Source organism: Sylvia atricapilla, chromosome 3 (genome assembly GCF_009819655.1).
Source record: "Sylvia atricapilla isolate bSylAtr1 chromosome 3, bSylAtr1.pri, whole genome shotgun sequence".
NCBI lineage: Eukaryota > Metazoa > Chordata > Aves > Passeriformes > Sylviidae > Sylvia > Sylvia atricapilla.
Genome location: NC_089142.1, coordinates 65205644 through 65232943, shown reverse-complemented (window position 1 = coordinate 65232943; position 27300 = coordinate 65205644). Strand labels below are relative to the sequence as shown.

General features: G+C 36.3%; 1 protein-coding gene across 3 annotated transcripts in view; it reads right to left on the bottom strand.

The window, feature by feature from the left end:
* Positions 1-27300, bottom strand: part of UTRN (utrophin) — a 316443-nt gene that overhangs the window by 43401 nt on the left and 245742 nt on the right. For all 3 annotated transcript variants that reach the window (XM_066315631.1, XM_066315629.1, XM_066315630.1), the window contains 5 exons: positions 25288-25348; positions 15839-15900; positions 14767-14841; positions 8864-9065; positions 1937-2022 (listed from right to left, as the gene is read on the bottom strand). In XM_066315631.1, coding sequence (XP_066171728.1) covers positions 1937-2022; positions 8864-9065; positions 14767-14841; positions 15839-15900; positions 25288-25348 — 486 coding nt within the window. The remainder of the gene's footprint in view (positions 1-1936; positions 2023-8863; positions 9066-14766; positions 14842-15838; positions 15901-25287; positions 25349-27300) is intronic.

Here is a 27300-nt window from a genome sequence, read left to right as displayed (position 1 = left end):
GCCAACACCTCAGAAATGCTTCGAAGAAACAGCCAAAAGGAGAAGCAAACTCCAAGAATTGGTCCAAGAAAGAGAAAAATCAAAAGGCAGGTAATTAGTATTAAGCACTCGTGTTTGGGGGTCCTGATTTTTTTCAAAGTGACTGACTTTCTTGACAATGCTCAGGAATTCCATTACAATTTTCACTCAAGAACTGAAAACTCAGTATATATGACAAAACTTCTCTAAACAAGAGAGTAGGGTATGACAAAATCAAAAGGATCAAAAGAGCTCATACCAAACAGGAGTCTGTGACAGCTCGTGCCAGAGGACCCAAAAACGCTGACTTCAAAGCCAGTGCAAACAAGAACAGTACCTGACACACACTTCCTTCATTTGCAAAATTTCTTTTGGATTGAAGAGCTCTTCTGTGACAATTTTAAGGTTCATAAGGACAATAAAGCTAACAAAGATATCAAAGCCTGGCACATTGATCAGAACAGAAGTTACAACAAAAAGGATGCATTATCTGACTATTAATTCTCAGCTTCAAGAATGCAAGCAACTATTTTAATTTCAGATGTATTTCAGGCTGAAGTTACAATCAGTTGGTACAGAAGTCCTCCGAAACTTATTCTCTACTAATTTTTTCAGGAATTCTCATAGCATCCTTCAGAGTAAAAAGTCCATCTTGTTGACATAAATTTTATAAAATCTGTAGCCATCATCAGCTGCCATTTTAATTTTTTTACTAAAAACAAAGCAACAACATAAATATGAAGCTGACCTTAATTATTATTTCCTTATTCTACTTCAGTGCCCATATTTGGCAACTATAAAAACCATCTTTTCCTAGGGTAATCAATTTATCATCCACAGCCTAACTCCTACACTTTATGAAAGCTTTTTATTTCACAGAGAACATCAGATTACCTTCTGAATTGTCATTATGGAATAAACATATATCCATCAAGCTCTTTTTTAGTTATGGAACACTTCACATATATGTCAGAAGGAAGCTAAACACCCCAAAGTCTCACTATGTCGTTCAGATGTCAAAGTATGTCCCAAAGCATAAAGCACCTCTACTTTTGTTATATGTTAATAAGTAAGTTTACAAGATTGCTTACAAATGCTCTTAAGGAAAGCAGAAATTTTTGCAGCTCTCCAAAGGTACATGGAACAAATTCAGTCTCTATAATTTTTTTATGTGTTTCCAAAATGAGTCAAGGAACTACTGTAAAGAGCAGCCAATTTAAGATTATGTGCATAATATGTATATGTCCACTACCTAGAATGCTCTAATATAGCACTTTATCTTTTTTTCTGTATTTACAGCGATTTTTTTCCACAAATTTACTCAATTCTCTTCTGGTCCTGCATTTATTTTTCTGAAATATTTTTATATTACTCAGCATTTCTCAAGCTTGTGAGATTACTAAAACCAACTTAATTTAAACTTCCATTGTGCAGTTCTTGCAGAAAACACATATACTGGAAAACCACTTTCAGAGTTCAGATAGTCTTTGTTGTAGATCACTAAATACAGTTGTGGGATTTTGATGTATTTCCTTGCTTCATCAGCCATATCAATCTGATGCAATCAGCACTAACCTGCTTGATTTTTCTGTAAATATGACATATACACATACAAGAGAGAGCAGAATCAAATATAATACTTCTCTACCTTCCACACAGCTATATTCTCCTTTTCTTTTGGGGACAGCAGTACTGTGACTTCTGACAATTCAGAATGGACAGCAATACATTCTGGTCAAGATATAAATCCTACTTTAACCATTGCCACTGGTGATAAAAGAATTCTCTTTCACTTACTCAACAGAAAACTGCCTTGCAACAGGCCTGAGAAATGTTTTACTAAAAATTTTGCTAGGTGCTTTGTCATTGTACACAACTTAATTACATAGAGTATCTTGTAAAAGAAATTCTTCCTTACATCTGTACTTCTCTTCCAGAAGGCCCTTAGAAAGAGACATCAAGCCAATTTTCAGGGACTGCACTCGAATTTTTCCAGTTCGGCCACTGAAATGATAAAGACAAGACAAGTTAATTCAGTTGCATTTTATTTCATTCCAACTTAAGGCTATTAAATAATACAAAGACATTGGACAGTTATATTTCAAATATAATTCAGATCTCAAAAAAACCATTAACACTGAAAATCACATTAAGAATTCTTCCCATACAAAAGCTCAGCTCGCCTTTCAAGTGGTCACATGTCAAACCAGCTTGTATTACTCTAAAAGAACAAACATTTAGTTCTGAAAAGTTTTGAAAGGGATTTATTAATGTGATATACAGAGAAAAAATACATGAGCACACAGCAGGAAGGCCTATTACTCAGTGCGAAACACAAGGACTGTAAAATAAAACCAAGTTTTTATATCACATTAATTAAACATTTTCCTTTTGTTGTTGTTTGTTTTATTTTTAAGATGTTCTGACATACACAATATTGGGATGTAAATAAGCAATCAAATGCACTAATTCAATGATTTGGAGCTGTCATTCTTTTTAAGCAATGTCACTTCAGGCTCATCTTGTCCAGCATGGAAAAAAAGTATGTCCAAACCTAAAAAGCAACTTGAGAACAGATAAGTAGGTTCCAAAGTGTGCAATGTTAAGCCTGCAGGGCAAACACTGTTCAAAAAGACACTAAAACAACAAACCCAGCTTACATGGAAAAGGACAATTTTAAAGTTCAGAAGATCAATGCAGAAACATATTCTTGAAAATTCTTTCTTCTTTCAAACATGAAAAAAACATGACACAATTTGTCTTTAAATGAGATGCTGCAAAAAAAAAATCTTCAGAATAATTAAACTGTATTTATGACACACATAAGGTTAGCTGGGTCTTTCACCAACAAGTAAGATAACACTAAATTTAATATCACCTCAAACTTTGCTTTCTGCCACACTGAAGTTATATATACTTTAATTACTTCTGAAACGGTAATTACATCTCTCTTTCTATCCTATCCATTCAGCATATGGTCTGCTGTCTGATTTACTTCACAAATGTTGTGCTGAATACAAAATTATTAATTTACTCCTGGGTTCTTGATAAATTAGCTAAGCAACTTACAAATATTAATGCATTTGTCTTTACAACATCATCTAATCTAGTAACACTAGACAGCAGTATCTTCATTCCATAAGATGGAACAAAGGTACAGAGAAATTATTGCCAAATTAATCAAAAACATTTATTACTTTTACTGCCTAGTTGGAAAATCAGGACCCAATTTTCCAGAATGTTATAAAAGTGCCACCTTTTTATATATTCAAGCTTAGCTTCAAATTACCTCCTTCAATCACAGACACTACATCATTCTGGCATACCTTGCCATCTAAATGGCTCATTTTACACCCTGATAAAGTTATTTCCCTATTCCTTCTGTGTATGGTTGTTTGTACTTTAAATTTGTATTTGTCAGAAAAAGAGTGAACATTCATTTGGGTTTGATTTAACTCAGGACAGACCACATAAATTGTTTATTAAAGACAGAAACTGAGACTTTGCAGCTAAAAGATCAGGGCACAAATGTCAAGGCTCCAGGGTTCTCCTGATTTCAGGAGATTTCAGCTAAGGCCTTGAAAAACTTCCTTCACATAAAAAACATTTTCCCAATAAATTAGATAAATAATTACAGAGCCTGCAATATTACATTTTTCAAAAGAGTAACATATTCATCCCTAGTCTCTATCTTGGAAACAGATAAATATTAGCACTGTAATGACATATATACAGCAAAAAACCCCAACACACCAGAACCAAACGTCACACATGCTCCTTCTCTCCCTCCAAACCCATAGACTTTGCAGTCCTAACATTTCCAAGCCAATGGTTTAAGCTTTCCCAGCTTAGTGAGCCACAAAAGCACTGAGATCAGGAGAGGCCTCCAGAGACCAATGCCCCTGCTCAGTCAGGGAAAGCAGGTTTTCCTGGATCATATGCCATCACTTCAGTATCTTCAAGGATGGAGACTGAACAGCTTCTCTGAGTAACCTGTGGCACTGTTTGATCACTCTTACACTACAAACATCATGTTTCATATGTTTAAGCAAAATTTCCTGTGTTTCAGGTTGTGCCTGCTGCCTCTTGTCCTGTCACTGCACAGCACTGAGAAAAGCCTGGCTCCATCTTCTCTTCTGCTCCCATTGGGTATTATGCACATTGATAAGACCCCTCTAAAACTTCTCCAGTTGAAAAGTCCCATTTCTCTCAGCCCCTACTGATACATCAGTTACTCCATGTCCTTCATTGGACTCATGTCAATTTCTCCACATCTCTTTCGTCCTGGGGGAGCCCAGAACTGGACCCAAGATTCCAGATGCGCCTCAGCAATGCTGAGCAGAAGTGCAGGATCACCTCCCTCAACCTGCTGGGAGACTATTAGGCTAGTTTGCCACAAGCCTGTTTTGCAAGGTGCCTCTGAGTGGCAGCACAACCACCTAATTGTCCAAGGGGTACAAACACCTAAGAATCAAGGCCTTATAGTGGGAAGGTTAAGGAAACTTTTTAATTTCTGAATTTGTAAAAATTTATGGGTCATATATACCACAAATGTCAGCACATTTTTCAGACCCATTACAGCAATACAAGCATGCTTGTCATTAAAAAATCAATTGATAAGCAGCTCAGATACTTTCTTGGTCTGTTCCTGATGAAAGGTAGCCTGAATTTATTCCTTTCTCTAAATAACTTCCTAACACAGAGTTAGGATCCAAAACTTCTTGACAGGCAAACAGTCTATACCACAGTCAAAACAGAGGCAGTGAAACCTGTAAATGATAAATGTACTAATCACTATACAATAAATATAATTATTGAATGTTAATTAATTAATATTATTGCTGAATGCAAATATAGAAACTACCATTTTACCAACAATGGTATGCAAATATGCTACAATGGTAGCATTGTTGATGGCACGGACATAGAACATATAAGCATTTTATCTAAGTATGTGAATGACAAAAGGACAACCAGTGATGGGCACAGCTGCATACAGGAGTTAGCCAGATTAAAAAGAAGTTGTCAGACAGGCAATAAGATTAAGTATAAGAGATTGCAAACACAAATACACAATAAAGACTCTTGGAAAACAAAATTATAACATGAAGTCTAGAAGAGCCCTATGTCCGTGGAGGAGGAGGGACAACAGCATAAAAACTTCAGCTACTAGCAAGGAAAACTAGAGCATGAAGAAGAGCCCAGAGCCATTCAGACTTCTCTTGCCCAGAGCTCTCAAGCCTAGACAACACTGGCACTGCAGCTGAGGACTACCAGGGACTGCAGCTATCAGTTATCTGCACAGCCCAGCAATAGGAGGCAGCCTGGTAGATCAATGAAGGTCAGCACAGACACCTCCCCTTGATCACCCACAGATAAGCCAGAAAAAGGACCTAATTTTCCTGCCTTACAGAGGGCTAGAACCTTCCCAGAGCATTCTTCGTGCTATCACAGCCTGCTAAGCTGCTTCCACAGAATGCTCTATGAATCCAAACAGCCATCATAAACACTGGGGATGAAATTGGAGTGCATACAGAAAACTTCCATCAGCTACTGTCAAAACCAGGGCATAAAGTTAAGGCTGATTGAGCAGATGTCTCATCCTCATTCCTCAGAAGTTCTGATTTTACTGAAATGAGCACACTGCTAAGGCCTGGGATATTAACAGCCTGGTGTTAGAAGCTGCCAGGTGTATGAGTGCAATGATAAATAACAAAGCTGTGATTCTCCAGGGGAAAATTGGGCTGCAGAGAATGATCATGAAAGACAGCTTTGATCATATGGAAAATGTCAGCATAGATACCACAGATACCCTTCTCAGACTAATGTAGCAAAGAAATTCAATTTAAAAGAAGGCATTATCAAAAGTATCCTAGAATTAAAAAAAAAAAAAACTAAGAAAATTTAAAAGTTGAAATACAGAAAGTCAGATAAACATTGCAAAATATTTAAACAGTGCACATAAAAGTTTCTTTATGGGTAATTCTAATTGAAATGAGTCATCACCCTGAATCAGTACATATAGAAACAACTCATTTCAAGGGGTGTTAAGCTTTTCCATTAGCACTGAAAGCTATCAGTCTTTTTTATATAAATGATGTCTCGAGATTTCAGCAAATTGGACAGTATATAGCTGAAAAGAAAAACCATCAGTTATTGCTTTTGGATGCTTTAAACACAGGCCTAGCCAAAGTATTTTAAAGAGCAAAAAATCTCTTTCACAGTTCTCATCGTAAGTATCAAGATATTTATCTCTAATTTCATTAAAAAAAAAAAAAAAAGTCTTTGAACTTGCCAAAAAATAGAACTTTTAGTCTGGAAAGTGTTTATAACGGCAGATGTTGATGTCTGGAACAACCTTTGAGTCTTTGATGTAGTAAAAGTCACTGAGTAATTTTAGTGTTTCTATCCTCTGCTCAGAATGAATCATTCCTAATGTGTCAGAAAATACCAGAACATAACAGACCTTTTCTAAAAATAAATTGCTTCTTTTTAAGGGCCAATCACATCTGCAGGTTAAGTCAGGAGAGCTATTCAGTTTGCCATTAACCTGTGAATCTGTAATTAAATCTCAGGTTAGCAGCATGTGACTAACAGATGCTTTTTGTTGGCAGTTTAACAACTTGACACATTTTCTATGTGTTACACCGATGCAATATACACAATGGAAATGCCAAAACACAAATCAGCTCTTTTGTAAAGGCCAGTTTAGAAAACAAAATCAAAAAATTCAGTTTAGAATTGGTGCCTGGTCTTTTAGCATTTCTTTTTCTTCCTGGAGTGAATTTGAAAGGGGAACAAGGAAACACAGTGTGAAACTTAATTTTCTCTTAGTAAACCTTCATCCTCAATTTTTCGAAGTTTGAATAAAGACTCAATTTAACAGGCTTAAAGAATTATCTACATTAAGTTGTCAACATAACAGTCAATGGGAAATGGGAGAAACTGGAAACATTGAAAGAAAGGTTTGCTGGTTACTAAATGCATTTTAAATATGAACAGATTAAACAACTGACTTCTAACAGAAGATTAAAAGGCAAGCTGAAGAAAATGTAGTAGATTTGTGTTCAGTCTGAAATAAAACAAAAATCAGCTAGTTACTACAAAAAATTTTCTGCCATTATTATGTCTCTTATTCTAAATTGCCAATAACATTTAAGTCAGGCAACTCACTTGATCTACTGCTCTATTTACAAGTGGTGTGTTTATTTACTCACAATACAGAACTCTTCAAAATAAAAATAAATGCAGGAAGAAATCCTAGTCAATATTTGATAGACCCTCTAATTTTTCAGGAGCAAAGGGGAGAAGTCCAACTAACAGAAATGTCACAATACTTAAAAGCAATGTTTGAATGCCAGAAGCCAGCACATAAATGACAAATGGTTCTATGTACTCTGTTCCCTCCTTCCCTCCCCGCTAAAACCAAAATAAAGTAAAATATCCATGAAGTATAGGACAACTGGTATTAATCCTCTGAGGAGGAAAAAAAGCAAAAAAGCTACGAACTGTTAGAATTTGGCACTGAGTGAACATATTGAAGATAATGCATTCATCCACAAGCAAAAGCTCCCATTGGCAAAGCCAGGTATAAGAATTTTTATTGTTATTCAAGAAATACTTTTGTTCTTTTCAACTTCAAATGGAGAGAAAAAAAACAAATTTTGTAACCACCCTCATGGAGCTTAGAAATTCCAATTTGCAATTCTGTTTATAGCTCTGAACTAAAGCGCACATTCAATCAAACACACTGAAGCAATCACAACCTGTAATGCACTATTGAGTCTTTAGTCAGCTCCAAAAGAGTCCTGAAATGCCTTTGTTGAAGCAATATGAGGAGACATATTTTAGGGCATGGAGGAGTTGATGGAAACCAAGTCTCTCCCCAGTTTTTACTATACAAGGGAGACAAGAATAGTGAATGCCACTGAAAAATAAGCAACAAGCTCATGCCTCAAAAGCACAACTAAATAAAAGCAGATTGCTTGCAGGTCATGCAGGCTGACATAGGGCAGGGCAGAGTTCAATTTCCAGCAGAAGAAAGGATGAGAAGCTCAGAAAGAAGAACTGGCCACAACCACAAGGGGCTGTTGGAGTGGATGTTTTTTTGGGTTTTTTTTTGAGACTTAGTTCTCTCTCTGGAAACAGCAAATGTGTATTTAAATAAACCCACAAGTTCTTACTGTAAGCATCCCAAAACATTCTTGAGGTAAACTCAAAGCCCTTGGGAAATACAGCCTTGTTGCCAGGACAAGGGCAGGTGAACCACGTAACACCAGCTCTCAGAACTGATCAATGGCAGGAGCTGTATGCCCTGGAATTGAGCCAGAACCAGGACACTGCTGACCCTACAGAGTCAGACAGGCTTCAGTGCTGAGATCACAACAACCTCCATTCAACAGAGGACACAGGGCAGGGAGCTCAGCCAGGATGATAAGTGCAAGTAACTAAGGATTAAATACATGAAAAAACTGTCCCTAACTATGCCCCAAATAGAATCTGATATGAAAGGCAATCAATCAGGGAAACGTGGAATATTCACAGGAAGGAACACAGCTAAAGCAGTGTCCTAGCTCTCCACACACACACACACACACACACACACATACACACACACACACGTATTTCTTGAAATCCTTTCAATGTTTCTTTGGTAGTAGTATAAAAGCAGTGCAATCTTAGTTCAGTGCTGAGCAGGACAGCATAAGAAACATCTTATTGCATGCAACTTCAATTTCATTATGGAGACAAAACATCAGAAGATAACTTTTTAATAAAGACATTTTTAAGGCTTTATAATTTCCTGGGGGTACACACCGTGACAAAAAAAACCCATTTTTCTTACCTATCATACACGTTGAGTAGCCAGTTAAGACACATGTCTACACAGAGAGGAACATTCACCATATCTTTGTGTTTCTCTTCAAGTCCACTGTAGATGGTAGTGAGACAGCTGATCACATCCTGGACACCAATCAGCTGATCATTTTGACTCAACTTGTGCTGTTTGAAAACTTCACTTGTCATGTTTAGGTCCAACAGGTCCACTAACAATAGATTTTAAAAAACAATAGGATTAAAATAAAATAAAATAAGTGTGAATACAGATACCTGAACATAGCATTGACAATAATTCTTCATATGCAAATTGTAGCAAACACTGCAAACAGCTAGCCCAGTGGCTTTCTTTTAGTAACATTATAGTGACAAATCGTTCTCTGTGACAAGTCAACAGCATTTTGGCACTATTTATTAAAAAAACCTAGAATACAATCATCATAATGACACTGCACAGCTCAGAACAACATTAAAATAGTTGCTAAAGTAATCTTTGTAATTAGAGGACCCTAACTTTGGATGCACACACAGAAAATTCACTAGGCTTACAGGATTCTTCACATTTACCATAAAGCAGAATCCTATAAAATGACTATCACTTTTAAAATGTAAAACAAACAAATTCTTAGGTAAGAATTCTTTCTGAAAGGCAGTAGAAATGTACTGAGGCCTGATTAACTGAACAGCAGTTGTTAAATTAGGGCTTAAAAGAAAGCAGGGAGAGGGACACAGGAAGGTGATTTTTTGTAGTTTTTCAGAACAAAAATGCTATATTTTCTTAAAAAATATTTTTATCTCCTATATTACAGAATTCTTTCTATAAGCAGTTGGTGATGCAATTCATATTTTACAGGCCAAAAAGGGTTTTGCTCTCAAAACCATTCAAATGTGGTTGTGAAAATCTGGGGTTTGCATGGTGAAAATGAGAGGCCATCAATGAGCTCTTCTAATTCCTTTTGCAAAAGGAAGTGGAAAAGACAAAACATAAATGGTAAAATCCTCAGACTTTTTTTTTACAGAAGTAAGGATTTTAAGTAAAAAAATAAAAATTACTATTTAAGTAAAAAACAAATAGTTGCAATGTAGTAGTATGCTTGCTACAATATACGTAACATGCAGTTGAAGTATATCAAAAGCTCATACTGAGCTGTTTGTGAAGAGTCAGTAACACATTTGCACTACAAATTTCATCCCTCAAATGAAAAAAATCCACATGGCACATGTTGTGAACTGTCTTCACCAATCACCACAATGAAACATAGAATCAGAAAATGATTTTGTTGGACAGAACCTTAAAGACTTTTTTAGTTCCAACCCCTCTGCCATGGGAAGGGACACCACCCACTAGACCAGGTTGCTTAAAGCCTCATTCAACCTGGCTTTATGGAATGGAGCATCCACAACTTCTCTGGGCAACCTGTGCCAGGGTCTCACCATTCTCACAGTGAATAATTTCTTCCTAATACCTAATCTAAATGTTTTCTCTTCTACTTTAGAACTGTTTTTCCTTGTCCTATCACAATCTGTCCTTTCAAAAAAGTTACTCTCCCTATTTTTTATTAGCCTTCCCTAGGTACTGAAGGGCTGCTCTAAGGTCTCCCTGGAGCCTTCTCTTTTCCGGAATGAACAACCTCAGCTCTCAGCCTTTCCTCAAAGGAGAGGTGCTGCATCCCCAACCATCCTCACTGCTCGCCTCTTGACTGCTCCAATAGGTCTACAACTTTCCCGTGCTGAGGACCCTAGATCTGGATGCACTATTCCAGGCGGGGTCTCACAAGAGCAGAGAGTGAAGATGAAAATATTAAATAAGGACCCCAGATTTGCAGCCTGTGCAAATGGGGTAATTCTATCTGGGCTGGAAAACAAGGACAACAGAAAAAGAAGCAAGAGCAAGATAACATTAACCGCTGAGAGCAATTTTGTCAAGAACTCAGATGATCATCTACCACAAGACAGTTACATTTCCAAGCCCTTTTCCCCTATCTACCCTTCCTCACATCTTTGTAAAGTGAGAAACAGAACCTCATACCTTGCCTTTCCTCTCCTGCACTAAAATCAGTACATTCTATTCTGAACGCACAGTGTCGGATTTGCAGGGGTTTACATTTGTTTGGTTTTCATTTTGATTTTTGTTTGTTTGGGGATATTTTAAGCCCTTCTCTTGGGCTTGCAAACAAATGCCAGCCATGTATTTATCAAAGAGGCAGACTGGTAATTGCAGCAAAACACCTTGCCACTAGTTTGACCTGAGGTAGTTGAAATGTTTGGCAACACACTCACTGCAGCATAATCTTCTACAATAGCTATAAGGAATGTGATACACTGGGAAAGGCTCATAGGCATATTTTAAAACAATATGAATTCACAAAAAGTTCACAGTATAACCCTGACTACTTTTTGAGCTGTGGAGAGAGTGGAATGAAGCCAAGTGAGGTTAACCTGCTATCCGATGACATACATACTGAACTTAAGAAATGGCCACTTTTCATGCTTTCCTTTCATGACTTCAAAAACCTTCATGACAAAGAAAACCCCGTAAAAATTAATGCAAGCAGTTTGCTAGTTTTGTTTTGGGGTTAGCTTTCATTTTAGGTTTGGGTTGTGGAAGATTTTTTGTTTGTTTGTTTGTTTGTGGGGTTTTATGTTTTCTGCTTATTTTGCAACCTGTTTCTGTAAAGTACTTAATGGCTGGCTAAAAGCAGGTAATTACCTTCATAAAACAGACTGACAGCACATGAAATCTGCCCTTTTTAAAGCCTGTGAAAATTCAGAAAGCTTTGAAATGCCAGGAAGTTGTAGCTTTTGGGTTTGGCTTAACATTATCATCCATGCACTGAAAAGAAGCAATTCAACAGACACGAAGCCTGCTAACTTCACATCTTGATCTGCTAGCATCAAGATCCCTCATTCACATTTCTGCTGAACCATTCCAGAAGGACCTGGGAGAGGTACTTTCAGTATTTATATACTAAGAAATACAACAACTCTGATGCTATCCTCATGCAAATTAAGCTAAACTTACACTTTTGGATGGCACTATTCATGCAGAACAACCAGAGGAAATTACTTCCCTTCCTGCTTACTTCAGCACTTACCTGGCTGAATAAAATTTGAGACAGGCAGTCCTCCTATCATGCCATTTCTGGCACAATGCCTACACAGGTTGCAGTGCATTTTTGCAGTACCATTCTGCATCTGCTTGAACATACTGAATGGCCAATCCTGCTCCTAACCAACCAAGGCCCATTTCTCCCCTTTATACAGCAAGGAGACTTTCCCAAAGAAAAAGAGAAACCATATCATTCAGCATTGTTAAAGCAGGTGTGAGTGACTGACTCAGAAGCAAGTAACTACATGCAGCTGCTAGTGGCACATTTGAGGTTGCTGTAACCCCATGGAAAATAGTCAGGCATTATTGTGGAGTTTTTTAATAAAGAGGCCTTGAAAACTATAGCAAAGAGACTGCACTCTTCCCTCAAAGAGGGAAGTGCTCCCAGCTCTCTTAGTCCCTGATACCTAAATGTTCCATTTTTCCCCCTTGTGGGGTTGATATTCCTATTAATACTCTTATATTTTAAATCACCTAGAAGAACACAGCAACAGAATTCTGAATATACATGGTGATTTTGTTACCTTTTTGCCTTTCAGTACTTCAGCATACTATACTTCAGTATCGGCAGCATTTTAAGTTCTTGAAAAATGAGATAAAAAAATGCTGCACAAGAATAAAATATCATCAGGACCTGGTGCTACACAATTGCCCAGTACATCTGAAACACAGGATTCTGCTACAGTGGGAAAGCACTCTCACTGCATCTGGCCACATAATCTGAGACAGAGAAGCTAAGAATTTGTTATTTCCAACTTTCAACCTTCCTTATATTCCTGCAAAATACATACACATGTATAAGAAAATGTATTTTCATATTCTCATATTCAGATTCTCTGCGGGAATCTACCTGTCAAAAACAAAACAAGAACACAACTCTACTTTCTCTTTTAAAAGGAGAATGAGGGAAGTGGGAGTAAGTTCCCTAGAGCTGAGGTTTTTTGACACTTACCAAGAAGAGAAATGGCATCAGCAAAGTTTTCTAAAGTACAGTTCTCAAATGAAGGTTCTAAAGTGCAATTGGTCCTGAATCTGCTTGTAAAGCACTTACACCACAAAGTCGAAATCTATCAGGTGCAAGTGGAACTCTGCATCCAGCTCCAGCTGTGCTTTTGGGAGTTCCCACTAAAAATGCCTTTGACATTATACACACACCATGCCTGTGACAGCAATTTGTCAGATTTTACAGTGATCGCCATTTTTGATGATTTGTTTTGACATTTTCTTTGCCTTAGCACATAAGCCTTTTTTTAAGCATTCTGCATCGAAACACCTCTAAAATGCATCTGCAATTAAAATTACAGGAAATACAACAGAAGACCAAAGTAACTCAGACCAAAAAATGAATGGCAATAGCACAGAAGATGACTCCCTACCTAAAAATAAAACAAATTCTTTATCAAGTACACATATATAACAAGGACAAAAATTTTTTTGGCTGCTGTCTCTTCCTATGTAGCACAGAGACAGAGTAAACAGCTTTATAGACAGTAAGATAGAGTAGATCTGTAGAGATGAGTTTCACTCCTAGCCCTTTCAAAGCAGAGTATTCTCTTTACTTCTTACTATTTCCTTCTGTCCTCCCTTCAACTTCCTCCCCTGAAACTGGAAATAACAAGAGGGCACTTCTGAAATCTGTGAATGAGGAGAGCTAACTACAGCAGTTATTATAGAGTTATTACATGGCAGTTATTATTATATTTTGCAGTAAAAGCAAGAGGAGAAAGTATGTCCCTCTTCAAAGCTTATTAGAAGTAATAAAAGTGAGGGTTGATCTATATGGGTCACCAGAAAAGCTGTATGTCTGTAAGAAATAGGCAGCAAGATTAGCATCTGTCACATGCAGTCTGGTTTTTCTCCTCTTCTCTGAGGAGGAGCACACACAAGGAGAAATTTACTCTACTTTCTGATTTCTTGATTTGCTTTTTGTTTTTAGGTACAAGTTGATGAATACTTTATACCCTGCAAACTGATAAGCAAAAAGCTCATGTTCTTTTGTTTTGCTGGGAGATTAAGCTGTAGTCCTTGGTGGGACCACAATCTCTAACAAGAAAATTTGGTAATATCATATATCTTTCTACCATCTGTTGCCAATAAATTTCAAAAGGTCTTAAATCAACAACCTTTACTCTCATTCACATCTTGTATCTCCTTCCAAAATTGTCTAGTTTCCTTTTGCTTTTTCTACTTCACCCTATTTTTTTTTTCTGTTAGATGTGTGTTCTTATGTATTTCCATAGTTTTTAAAACTCAGTTTGCTTTGCACAGGAGACTCAACATGAGCACAGATCCTCAGTGTGGTACTTGCTGTGTGATGTGGAGAAGTCCTAAGTTCAGAGGCCAGGACAAGATCTCCTGATTTATCACCTCTGAGGCTGCTAAACTTTGAATGAACGTGGTAATCATGCAACTTGCTCCTGAATTAAACCATAGTTATGACACAACTTTTTGAATACCTAGCAATATAACACAGTTATGACACAGTTATTTATATTGCTATAATACCTAGTAAGATAAAAAATTAAACTTACAAGTAAATAAATTTACTTACTGAACAGAAAATTTGAGATACAAACAATTATTAGCAGGCTCACCATTTCAACTTACCTGCTGCACCTCTTTTTTTATTAATTTATTTTCTTTATTTGTAATAATGGCACCTACTATCGGCAATTCTTCTTGCCATTTTGTTGGTTTGACAGTGTGTCAAGGCTGACGCTGGTCCACCATCAGTGTTGCCAGAGCGAAGCTGACCCTCCCCTCCCCAAGTACAGCAGAGAAAGCATTTCCCTGAAACTCACAGCACAGTGCTTTCTGCAGCCGGCGGATCTTGATGGCCGTGCGGTAGGCGGAGAAGCGCACGTTGTTCAAGTCAGCTGGAACGGCAGAACAGAAACATGAGCAGCCCTAAAAGTACAGCCTGTAACTTTCCTTTACATACAAATCTTCATATTTTGGAAGAAGTCTGATATCCCTTCTCTTCAATGAATTAATAGGATATATCAGAACAAATTAAAAAAACCTGACAAGTTGAGACCTCAGTCCAGTTCACCTTCAGGGAAAGCCTCTTGACTCTGACAGTCCAGAGAGAGAGGCCCTCCAGAAATGCTGACACTGTCATGGCATGTGTAATAGAGTTTTACAGACATATTATGCACTGGTATTTGGTTCTATACATTGCAATTGTTTGAGACAATTGTTCAAATACTGTAAGTGTCTCAAATAATTTACAACTCCATCAGATAACACAGAGGAAACAGGGGGCAGCAAATGTCACAGTAACAGAAAAAAATGGCTTAAGCTATAATTTATATGCCATGATTTTGCAAACTTTAGAAGTGCTTTAAAAGGGACAATCAAACAGCTGTTAGTTCTATTTTGGAAACTGATTGGTACAGTAACATTTTTTCCTCGCTTAACAGTAATTTTACCCTTCCTCTCTTTAGAATGGGAGATTTCACAGTAAATGTTGATGCTATCAGGGCATGTGGAACTAGTGGCACCATAATACAGTGTAGCTTTTACTGAAAAGGTAGCTGCTCTATTTTATTATCAAAATTAGTTCCTTGCAGACCTGCACCATAGTTTATACATGCAGAGAGCCTGTATCATTGGACAATTCCTTGTGAAATTAAAAGAAAAAAATCCCAAGGTACTGCATTCAGGCATATAGTCAGGGTAAACGGTTCAGAACTAATATCACCAAAAGACAATACACAACATGACCAAGACAGTAGGTTTTGGGCAAAGTGTGTCTCATCAAAGCAGGAAATGCTGTTACACTCAGTTCATGAGAACTCAAACATATTCGGTATCCAAATACAGCTTTTACTCATGGAATAAAAATCACAATGCTTTTATGAATGCACTCACCTAAGGACTGGAAGAGATCAGTCATTTTAGGATGATCCCAACAAGTTGTCTGTGTCTCATGACTACAAAGAAACAAAGTAATTCAAGTTTCAGGAAACACAAATATACACTTTCAAAGAATAAAATCTTAAAGATATTCTGATTTTCTGCATTAAGTGGTAAGAAATCCCTCAGCTCTAATTAAAATGCATAATCTGTACCACCTAGCTACTTGATTTTATAACCACAAAATTAGGCAGACAATATTTAACAATATTTTACTTCTGATTCTCATTGTGATAGTAAGAGCTGGAGTCTGACCCTGCAGCTAGGAGGCACACTAATAAGGTAAAATACAAAATTTCCTGTGCTGTAAAATGATAAATATAGTTGTAAAAACAATTTAAAAATTAAAATCTTAAGATTTTATTTTAATCTTCTTTGCATATCTGAGCACATGTATCAGAACACAGACAATGATGTTAAGCTTCACCTGTAGCATTTATTTCATATGTAACATGATCATTTAGGTTGGAAAGGACCTTTAAGATCCTGGAGTCCAATAGGAAGCCTGATCACCATTCACATAACCAGTCAATAAATTTCTTGATTTAGGGGACATGCTCCACACTACAGTTCACAGGACAGAGATTTAATAGGCAGCATCCCTTAACCTACTTTTTAGAGTTGCTGTTTAAATTTATCAGGGTTTCAAGCAGGCAGACATAGGGGTCAAAACATGTATTATGTCAGGTTCATTGAAATCTCCAATTCCCATCTACAAGCCACACTTTATTTGTATTTATCAATATTGAATGCATTAAATACACTTGAATTAGTTTTGCAAGGTAATTAATCAGAGAAGTCATATTAAAAGGATCATAGGATTCCCTTTAAAAGTTAATGAAAATTAAATTCTGCTATGTTAGCAAATTTAACAGTAATACTCAGAGAATGCTAATTTCACATTTATTTCTATTTAAAAATTCTTAATATACCCTTTTTTTTCTTGCATAGAGGTTGTAAATAATGACTTAAAAAAGGCCACTTTGACATTAAACATAGTGAACTGTATCATCATTTGCCATATATAAACGGCTGTACCTCAGTGAGTGCACAGTAATTTATCATCAATGTTAATTTTTTTACCAAGAATGGACCCTTTTTTGCTACATGGTACAAAAAATTTGTATAGAAAATCCTTGCTCCAAAGAACTGCAGAGACAGGACATGTCCCATAAGTGAAGGCAAGCTTCTAACAAAGTGCTGAGGACCTGGTTTGTGTATACATTAGCCTCAAACATACACCAGTGGAAAAAGCATGAAATGGGTCTCTGTACATGGGACATGATCCTCATTTTGCAGTCCAGCCACCAGGATAACCCTTCCAGCTTTGAGTCCAGCCTAGGCATTCAGAGACAGTTTCTCCCCATCACCACTCTCTATTCTCTACTCTCTGCCATGCATCTCATTTGTCTATCTGGCACTATCACAGCTTTGTGAGGTGCTTTTCATGTAAGTTCATGGGCAAAATATGTATTTCCTATTAATACAGTAGGTACAAGTCTTTTTTTCCCTCTTTGTGATTATTTCCTAGTTGCTGACTTAACATGACTATATTTAAACAAGAGAGATTTATACAATAATCAAAAAAGCTTCTATCATACTTTGATTGACTCTCCTCAACTTAGAAGAAAACACTTAAATACATCTTTACATCTGAACACATCTTCCTGAATAGAAGCTTTTATTTGATTTCATTTTGATATCATTATCACATGAATTGTATTCATGTTTCAAATTTCCAATAAGGTGTTTGAGGCTCTGGTAATGCTAAACTCCAAAACTAATGCACACCAGTAAATCAGTGTGTTTGCACTTTTTTGAAAGATACTTCTAAAACAGCACTATGTTTATCTTTGTCCAGAAGAGTAATTTTGAAAACAAGTAGATTGACAATCATTTTCTTCTAAAAGGCACACCAATAAATCATCATGAAGCCAGCAACAGGAAAGAATGCATTTAGATTTTATGCTTTGCCATGGTAAAGGCTGGTGACTGTCCAGCATTCTCACCCTGGTGTCAAAAGACTACAGTATATCAGAAAAAAGAACACATACAGCTTCAGTAATTATTGAAGTAAATAGGAACAGGAAATAAAATATAACAGTTCATACTGCTCAACTTACTTAATTATCTCAAAACTACTCTGGAAGCTGCCAAATGTCTGCACTATCATGTTAACAGGATGCCATAAATATCATGTTGCCTATTTAGAATTGTTGACTAAACCCACTGCAACTGCCCACAAAAATGAATACCATATGTGATCAGTTTAATAAAGCTTGTTTTAAGGACATGGCTTTAACTCAAATTCCCTAAGAAGCCACTCCCAAAAGTCAAGTCCCAAAACAAAGCAAAAACCCCCCAAACAACTAGTGATTTTACTGTCAACAAGTGAAAAGGATTTCTTAGGATATTCTGAGAAAAACAAAACAAAACAAACCTTAAACACCTTCAAACTTCTATGTAAAAAGTAAAGGTATATGGAAGTATCGTGACAGAAGCTGTAGACACATGTATACAAAGAAACACATTTCCCTCTATTTTAAATGTTGAAATATCAATGCAAACACTGCATGTAAACTACAATTTAGCTGAGTCAAATCCTGTTTACGGTGCTAGAAATTATGATGTCAAAACTAGCCATGATCACGAGGACTTTATTGAACTGCAGCCTTTATTTTCCAGTTCCCTGTTTTCTGGCATTAAATATATGGTTCCATGTGCAAAGTTTATTTAGCTAGGTCCAGAGACCTTTTCTCTTTTTTCCTCTTTTTTTTTTTTTTTTTTAATTGCTAAAAATATAGGAAAAATAGTACTTAAATACTTGTATAAATCCTTGTCTTTTTTTTATTCCCCTCTGGAAATATACTCTAATGCATTTGCAATACTTAATTAGGATGTGGGCATAGTTAATTGCAATTTAGATTCCAGCTTGTAAGTAATTTATAAACCCATATGCAATGAATAAGAGCTGATTTTACCAATCAAACATTATCCCTTAAATCAAGCTTCCAAGAATTAAGAGCAAACAACAGTTTCATTATTGAAATTGTATATTCTAAATAGAGTTTAAGTACAGTTTTATCTGAAAGACAAAAATTACTTTAATAGTGACAACATGCCATACAAAAAATACACTTTTTCTATTTTGTGTTTACTTAACATGAAGCAGAAGAAGTGAACGAGATATAAAAACTTCTGTGTCCCACACTGTAATCTTGTTTTTGCATTCGAGGCATTAAATACCTGAACAGCAAAATTTTCTCTTTACAGAAAAACACAGAACATAAAATTTATACCTAATAAAATAATGACCATAAAATATTTTTCTGCTTCTGTTTTATTTGCAAAAGAAATACATTTGTGCCAAATCACATGAAGAGCAATGGGCTTTTAAAAAGCTTATCACTCAGTTTCTTTCTATGCCACACAGAATTTGTGAGAAAAGAGGCCAAGCGAACATCATCTGGAGCAACTGAAAAAAGGCAAGAGAGAATATCCCTTCCAATACCCTGAAGTCAGTACTACCTGACAACTGCTAAGTGACTACAGAGGGTGAACATGACTGTGCCAGCCTAATCCCAAAACACCCAGCGAGAAAACTGGCAACAGCCAAGCAATTCCCTATGAGGATCCCGCAGAGAAGAGGAATGGGCTCAGAGCGAATGAACCACCAGCTTAACAGTCTGTTCAGGTCAAGGGAGGCAGCAGCTTCACGGTCACGGGCAGTGCTGCTACCATCACCAAATATATCTCATGGGGAGGTTCATTTAGGCACCAAAGTCAGAATTCTCTGGACAAAACCATGGAAAAACCACATGACTGTAAATTTAGTAAGAGCTACAAAATATCAGCTCATTGAACTTCCGAAAAGATTCATACTAAGCATTTTACCAAGAGCAGAGAAACCTGCAGAGTCTGCTCTGTCACAGCTACCATGGCACTTCTGTCCCAGTCACAGTGATGACTGTGCAAAAAGCACCTTCTCTCGGAAGTACTCTGCTGATGTCAAGAACTACTCGTAGAGTGAGGTGATATTAACTTTCATTGAAGGTGAACAACTGGGCCCATTATTCATCTTGCTTGTAGATGGCACCAAAAAAAAACCTTTTCAAGGTGTACAGGATACAAGGCCCAGGATACAAGATTTCATTCTGTTCAGTGGATGGTATAAGGAGGGATTTCTGCTATTACAGAAGCAAGCAGCTCTACAGGGCAGTAACACAAGCTGTATGAACATATTACATCTTTTCTCATGGTTTAGTCGGGACAGAATTAAAAGCATTTCACTGAAAAATGATTTTTTTGTTGTTGTTGCTCCTATCAAAAGAATGAGATATTCAGAGCAAGAGTCTTCTAAATCCCTTCTGCCAAATTTATGGACCCAATATGAGCCACGCAGCAAAACATGCATCCATAAATATATTACCCGACAAAGCAGTGTAATTTAAAAAGTCTAAGTGCATTTGTGTAAATTTCACTAACAAAAAACCATGATAACCATGAAATGCTCCAAACTACAAATCCCCCACATATGAATGAAGTGCTTGAAATCTTACATGACAAACATTTGCCCTTACACTCTGTTTCTTATCCATTATGTTTGCTGGCAGCTTTCTAATTATAATTGACAAAGATAATCCATTTTAAAAACACTTCCTGATTGTAAATAAAAAGCTGAGAAACAGTTAGCATGTCATTTAATTTATGCTTTAGAAATAAAAGAACAGTCCTATTGAAATGAATGGATTAAGTTCAGCATCTCCAGGTGTTTCAGGATGCTCCTGGAGTTGTGAAAAAAAATCCATTTGTTCTCTTTCAGCTCTTTTGTACAAGAAAGAAAAGCAGATATAGGTGGTGGGTATTTTTTCTCATTTCTTATCATGGACAAGGCCTCTGTTGATAACCACTGGCAAACACCACAAGAAACAGCACTCTGGCATGATGTTAAGTACCCTTCTGTTCCTATAGTAATTTGCACAAAACATTACCCAAAATCTTTACTGATCACTAATGAATTGACAGCACTCAGAACTCTGACTTTGCTACCCTTGCCAAATTTCAAATGGCATAACATCCCCACTTTATGTCATGGTGTTTTATCTAGATACTGCATATTTTCTTTTTTTCCTTTTTTTTTTTAAAGCCCATTAGAAAATAGTGTTCAGTGGTAAAAGGAGTTGGCATAATGCATCACAAGAGTATTGTACCTCAGAGGTTGGCAGAACAATTTACATGCAGATATTTTCCAATCACTCCAGAGAAATGTGCTACTGCATTTCTTTAATTGAAAACAAAGACAAACACAGGAACTGGTAATTGAAGAAACTCTCAAACCTTCAAATCTGTATTACCTCCTTCTGTAAATTAGATTTTGTTTTCCCTTCTAAGGGAAACACCTCATACTTCTAAGAATGAGATTATGGATATAATTATAATAAGAAAAACTATTTTTTTTCTCTCTCTTCCATTACTTCTCCACCTCCTCCCCATACCAATATACCATAAACCAAACATCCAGCAAAGTCTTTCTGAAGAGTCTTAAAAAATGGAGAAGCAGAAAGCATTTTATTCCTGTCCCCATAAAACTGAATAAAATACAGGATTTGATAAAATAGGATTTCTAAGACACTGGTGATGCCAGCCACTTTGCAGGATTACAGAAAAAGTAAGGCAACCATGGAGTTTGGTATTGATCAATTTAATGGTTGCAACAAGAAGTTGCTCTCCCTATGTAATGCCCTGCATGAGATTAAACTCACTGTGACCTCTTCTGTATTACCCTTTTGTTTCTTCTGCACAGCACAAATATCTAATAATTTATGGCACTGAAAGGTACATGACTGAAGAACACTTAAATTCTAGTTAAAAGACAAACAGTGAGAAATGCTAGGGTAATTATGCTTTCTGCATATTCATCATGTTTCCCTCATGGATGTTTAATGATCATAATATTTCATTTATTATTTTGTTTCTCTTTAGGATATTTTTATTGAAAGCCTACATAATATAGGCTTTAATTATTTACATTTACGGAGGCCAAGAATATCTTATTTGTATGAACCAAATTGTTATAAATTAACAACAACAGAAACTTTTTACTATTAAATCTCAAATCTTTACAAACCAACGTATGAAAAGTGTATTCAATGCCAAGTTTGCTAAACCTTTTTTTCCAAACCTCACATATTTATCACCAAAAATGCACTGGTAAATATTGCGCTTTCTGTGTTGCATTCCCTTCCACATGCTCATTAGCTCAATTAAAAAGTATGAAAGACTATGCAGGGGTTTTTTCCCAGCAGCCTCAAGATTTTACAGATTAAGTTTTTCATTAAATTTTACTTTGACAGAGAAGACACAGACTACATTTCTCTAAAATTTTCTAACTGGAATTCACTTTCTGAATATTTTACATTTCTCATTCAAGGACACTAACAAAAAGCTATCAAAATGAAGTGAAGTTATGAATTCATGGTTGTCCATAAAAGGTGTTCTTAATCAGAATTTAAGCAACCTGATTTCAATCAGCATTTATTTCCCTTTCAAAATTAATTTTTGAAACTTCTCATTTTTCAGCCACCAATCATTGCATCATACTTCTATTATCTTTGTCCTGCTATACCATAAAATGAACAACTAGCATTTTACATTTTCTATGTTCAGAGGGAAGTCTCACTGTAAATACAGTCAGTTGCTCTTCAATGATAAAATTTTTGAGACTTATTGCAGCTGCTCTTTCTACTCATGCTGTACTTTATATCAAAGGTAACTTGAAAGACAACATTAGTATAATTAAAATAAAAATGAAAATTAAGTAAGTTTCTTCCTTTTTCCTAGCTTTTCTTTCTATATTAAAAAAATCATTAAATCTTATTGACTGCTCTATTGAATCGTCTTACTCATGTAATCACTCCAAACAAGTAAGTTTTTCATGTCACTATTGTTTTTCTCTCTTCTTTAAATTGTGTCTGAAATTAAGTAACAGACAAAGATTTAAAAGGGTATTTAAAGCCAAGAGAACTCTAAGCCTGATCATAACAATGCAAATGAAGTTCAGAATCAGCTATTTTCTACTTTATCTTCCACAACCCTCTGATTTATCTAGGTGCTGCTGAAAATGATGTTTAGATCAATTAAGAAATAAAAAATGTAGGAAACTGCAAATGTCAGTCTGCTTTCTAGACAGTGAAGCTATTGAAATCCACAAGTTTTTTTTTTAAAAAACAAACCCTACTAAGTACATGTACTATCATTCTTTTTCAAGACACAAGAATCAAGACATTGCTTTAGCAGCATGTATTATGTTGAAAGATTACTGGAAAAGCCTTATTTGAGATGTAGGAGTTAATTCTGTTGACTTCATTAAAGCCAACCTGTAAATAAAGCAGTGGTCTCTGCTACTATAAAGACCTCGACCCTACACTTCTGCCCCCCTACCAAACTTTCTGTGAAAGACCATTAAAAACAATTTCTAAGAGATGCTGGGGTTTGAGCCTCAACTGGTTTCATTCCACAATCTAGCTCCAGGGCCACCAACACACTACTACGGGACCAAGGCCACTGTACAGACGATACTTTGCCACCAACGGATGTGCTTGAAAGATTGCACCTAGTGTACATGCTGGAAAGATTTTCTTCTGAACCACCAATGAAAAAATATAAAACCTCAAAAACTGAACTTTTGCTGAGGTAGGGTAAGAGAGAGCCTCAGAAACTCAGAAGAATGTATTAGATAAGAAAAAAATAAAGATATACATATGAAATATTCAAGTTTAAAATCTTTGGTTTGCCCAGCACAGATCAGAAGGTATATCTTAGTTTGTTCCATCTGTTCCTATGTCTGTTCCCCAGCTCTGAATGAACTGGTGAGCTCCACAGAACCCTCTGAGGCCAACTCATGCTCCCAACTCCAGTTATTGACTCTGATAAGGCAGAATAGGAACATGAATCTTCCAACATCCACTAAGGACATACCCACAAGAAAAAATGTCAGGTTTAGAGTAGTTTTCCTCTCACTTTCTGCAGTTTGCTACTTCAGCATTTTCCTTGAATTACTGTTGCAGGTGTGATCATTTTAACAGCACCTCTGCCTGAGTCTGAGCAGTGAGTGTGCCTCCACATCCAACTTCTGCCCTCTCTTCTTCCTTTGGGAGGGAGGCAGCAACCTCTTCTCCAGTGTGTCACAGTTTTTGCTGCCTCTTGCAAAAGTTTTAAGGAGAAGCACCAATGCTTTTGTAGAGAATTCAAGGATGTTCATAGCAGGTTTTTGCTTTTTCTAGTTACCTACTCAGACCCTTTAAAGAAATTAATCTTGGTATGACAGCTTAAAAACAACTGTCACATCTCAAGACTGCTAACAGGTTTGATCGACAGATTTATTGCTACCTGCTTTTCAAAGCTCTCAAGCACTTGTAAATTGTCTGAAGCACAAAATGTGGCTCTCAGAGAAATATGCAATAGTAAAATATCCTCACACATTCTTTTAAAATTAACTATCTATCTTCAGGTCCAATTCATAGTCATCCTACAGACTTAAAAACCCTATTCTTTTCCCAAACTGATAACATTTTAAACACAGATTTCCTTCAGCCTAAAATGAACTGCTCTGGGTCTCGTTTATACACTGTACCTTCTTAAAATTTCATTTACCTTTCTAGTAAAGACCTATCCCCCTCTCAAAGCTGCAATAGTTGACCTTGAAAGTACAGGAAAACAAAATGAATGCTAGTAGAGTAAGAAAAGCAAAGTTAGAGACTGCTCTTTGTAGAACACATCAAGATCTCCACACCTCTGTAACTTAGGTATTCCTTATTCAAAATAAGTATCTCAATCAGTCCTCTTGGTAATCAAGATGTTTGAAAATTTTTATAAATGTTCACATCACAGTAAAACTTACCTTAATATTAACCCCTATAAAAATTCCATAAAGTAAATAAGATGACAAAAGAACAGTCAAGGCACACCTATTTCCAAGGGAATTTTGCATAAAAGGACTAATGGGCTCAATAGATATTAGTCACCACTGTTCTGCTCTGGGTTATGAACTTTGTAATTTACTCAGTTTTTTTTTTCCTCTACAGTTTATACTCTGAATGAGCCGCACACACAAGAACAAGTGCAGTTTGGACATTGACAGTGTATTACACTGGAGGGCCTTTGCTGTTTCTTATGTGAATGAGGCTTTTAATTTGTGTTTGTCAGTGACTTATTTTTACATATTTCTAAATTACACAGCACACAAAGCACTAAACATGACTTTATAGTATAGGCAGCATAACACTACGCAGAGAAACTCCCAATAGCATTTCTGGCAACTATTTTATGCCTTTGTTTTTCTGCAAGGTTATGGTGATAGGATCCTCTGTTATACTTAAGAAAAAAAGGAATCAAGGCAAACTTACTTGATATAATAGGGCACTTTGTTATGTGAAACAGATCTCTGCCATGGAAACTGTACTGACGCTGAGGAAATAAAGAGAAGGTTGTTATTATAAAGTACCTGTCATATTAAAAAAATTAACTCTCTTTTATTTATTTTACAATTAATATGGTAATAATAAATTAAACAGAATCAATTAATATTTCCCAGACTACTTTCAGCAATTAGAAAAGCAGCCAAAGAAAATTACGGCAATCTATCAAGGATGAAAACGGGCATCTATTTGATGCCATGCTGGAAATAAAACAAATGTGATGATTCTACTTCAAAGAAGGATGATAAATTCTGACCAAGCAAGCTACCCATTTAGGGAAACTGCAGACACTTGTTTTCCTACTTCTATAGGATTATTATCAGTTTATGCTTTTACAGTAAATTATTCTACTAGTATAAATAATGTTCTGCAACAGAACAAGAAGAAATATCAACCCTGTTTTTCTTAGTTGCAACACTTAGTTCCTACTTGCAACTCAAATTAATATTGATTAACACTGTATGGCCAAAAAAAATAAAAAGAAAAAAAAATTAAAACCTGTCTTAGCACTCCTTGCTAAAGAATTGCAATCTTTGCAGAATTTATCAGATATCATCCACAATATCAGAAAGGTTTCTGCACACTGAGTTGAAAAAGGCATGAAGATTCCTAGAGATCCCAAGGGGTAAAAGGTAAAAAGTGTTCCGGCTAACAGGACTGTTGGTGCTCAACATAAAAAGAGCTATTTACTGAAAAACCATAGGGACACATATCAGAAATTACCTGACTAGTGCCTGGGTAATTAGGGTTTTAGCATGGAAAAAACTCCCTGCACTAGATTCCCTGTGGAAGCAGAGATTGAAGGAGCAGGCAGGAATAAGTGATTGCACACCTATGTCAGTGCTTCTGACACAGAGCGCCTGCTCTCGGGTCCTAACAACCCCCATTTAGAACCCTGGTAAAATGAGACAGCTTTGATCTACACTAGATCTCAAGTAATTAAACTCTCAATTAATGTAATTTTCTGCAAGCTTGGCCCACTTTAGGATTCATCCCTCTCTGGGGGAAAAAAAAAATCCACTTGAAAGTAACCCTCTCCTCTTCCCTAAAGACCTCTCAAAACTGCAGTGAAGCTTTAAAAGCTGTATAAGCCCCATAGGCTGTTGCAGCTACAGCCAGAGGCAGGTCTTGCCCTGTGACCAGCTGGCTGGTGCCCAAGGCTTTCATGGCTGTGACCTCCTCCTCAACCACACAAAAAAAAAAAAATCACAGTTTATAATTTAAGAAATGTTCACGCACTGAAAGACCTATCAACTGGGAAGAATATTTGGGAAATTACAGGAATAACATAAACCACTTTACTGGAAAAAAAAAAAAAAAAAAAAAGAGAAAATTACATCTTCATTTGATGAAGATAACATTTGCAACAAAGACGTAGGTAAAAAAAAACATAGTAAAAGCTAAATGCTCAAAAAGACATAGCTTGGTGAAAAATAATCCTTATGCCTTCATAAATCTGAAAAAACCAGTAAAATCAACCTGACAGACGAAGGTGACCATCAGCTTTAGAGTTTAATTCTCTAGTGTTGCAATTTGGCACTTAATGGTGGCTCTTGTGACGTCCTGTTCACATGAAATATGGCAGCTAAGTAAGAATTTGCTTAACTTCAATTTATTTGCTATGAGAAATGTAGATATTCTGCACTGACATAAATATGAACTAAACAATGCAATCAATTAAATTACTAATTATTATGGAACAAGTAATATTCTATTTATTTAGGAACAACCTTTGTAAAACTCTCTGCTGTATAAAAGTCTGGAAAATGAGATTACTATTTTCTTTTAAAAATCACTGATGAAAACTGAACATAGCAGTTATCAGCTTGGTATTCACTAGCAGGCTGCAGATATTAGTATGTGTGACAGATGCTTTGAGCAGGCCACTGGAGACATAAGCTGTTTGTTAGGGAACATGTGGAATCAGAGCTCTGTGGATGT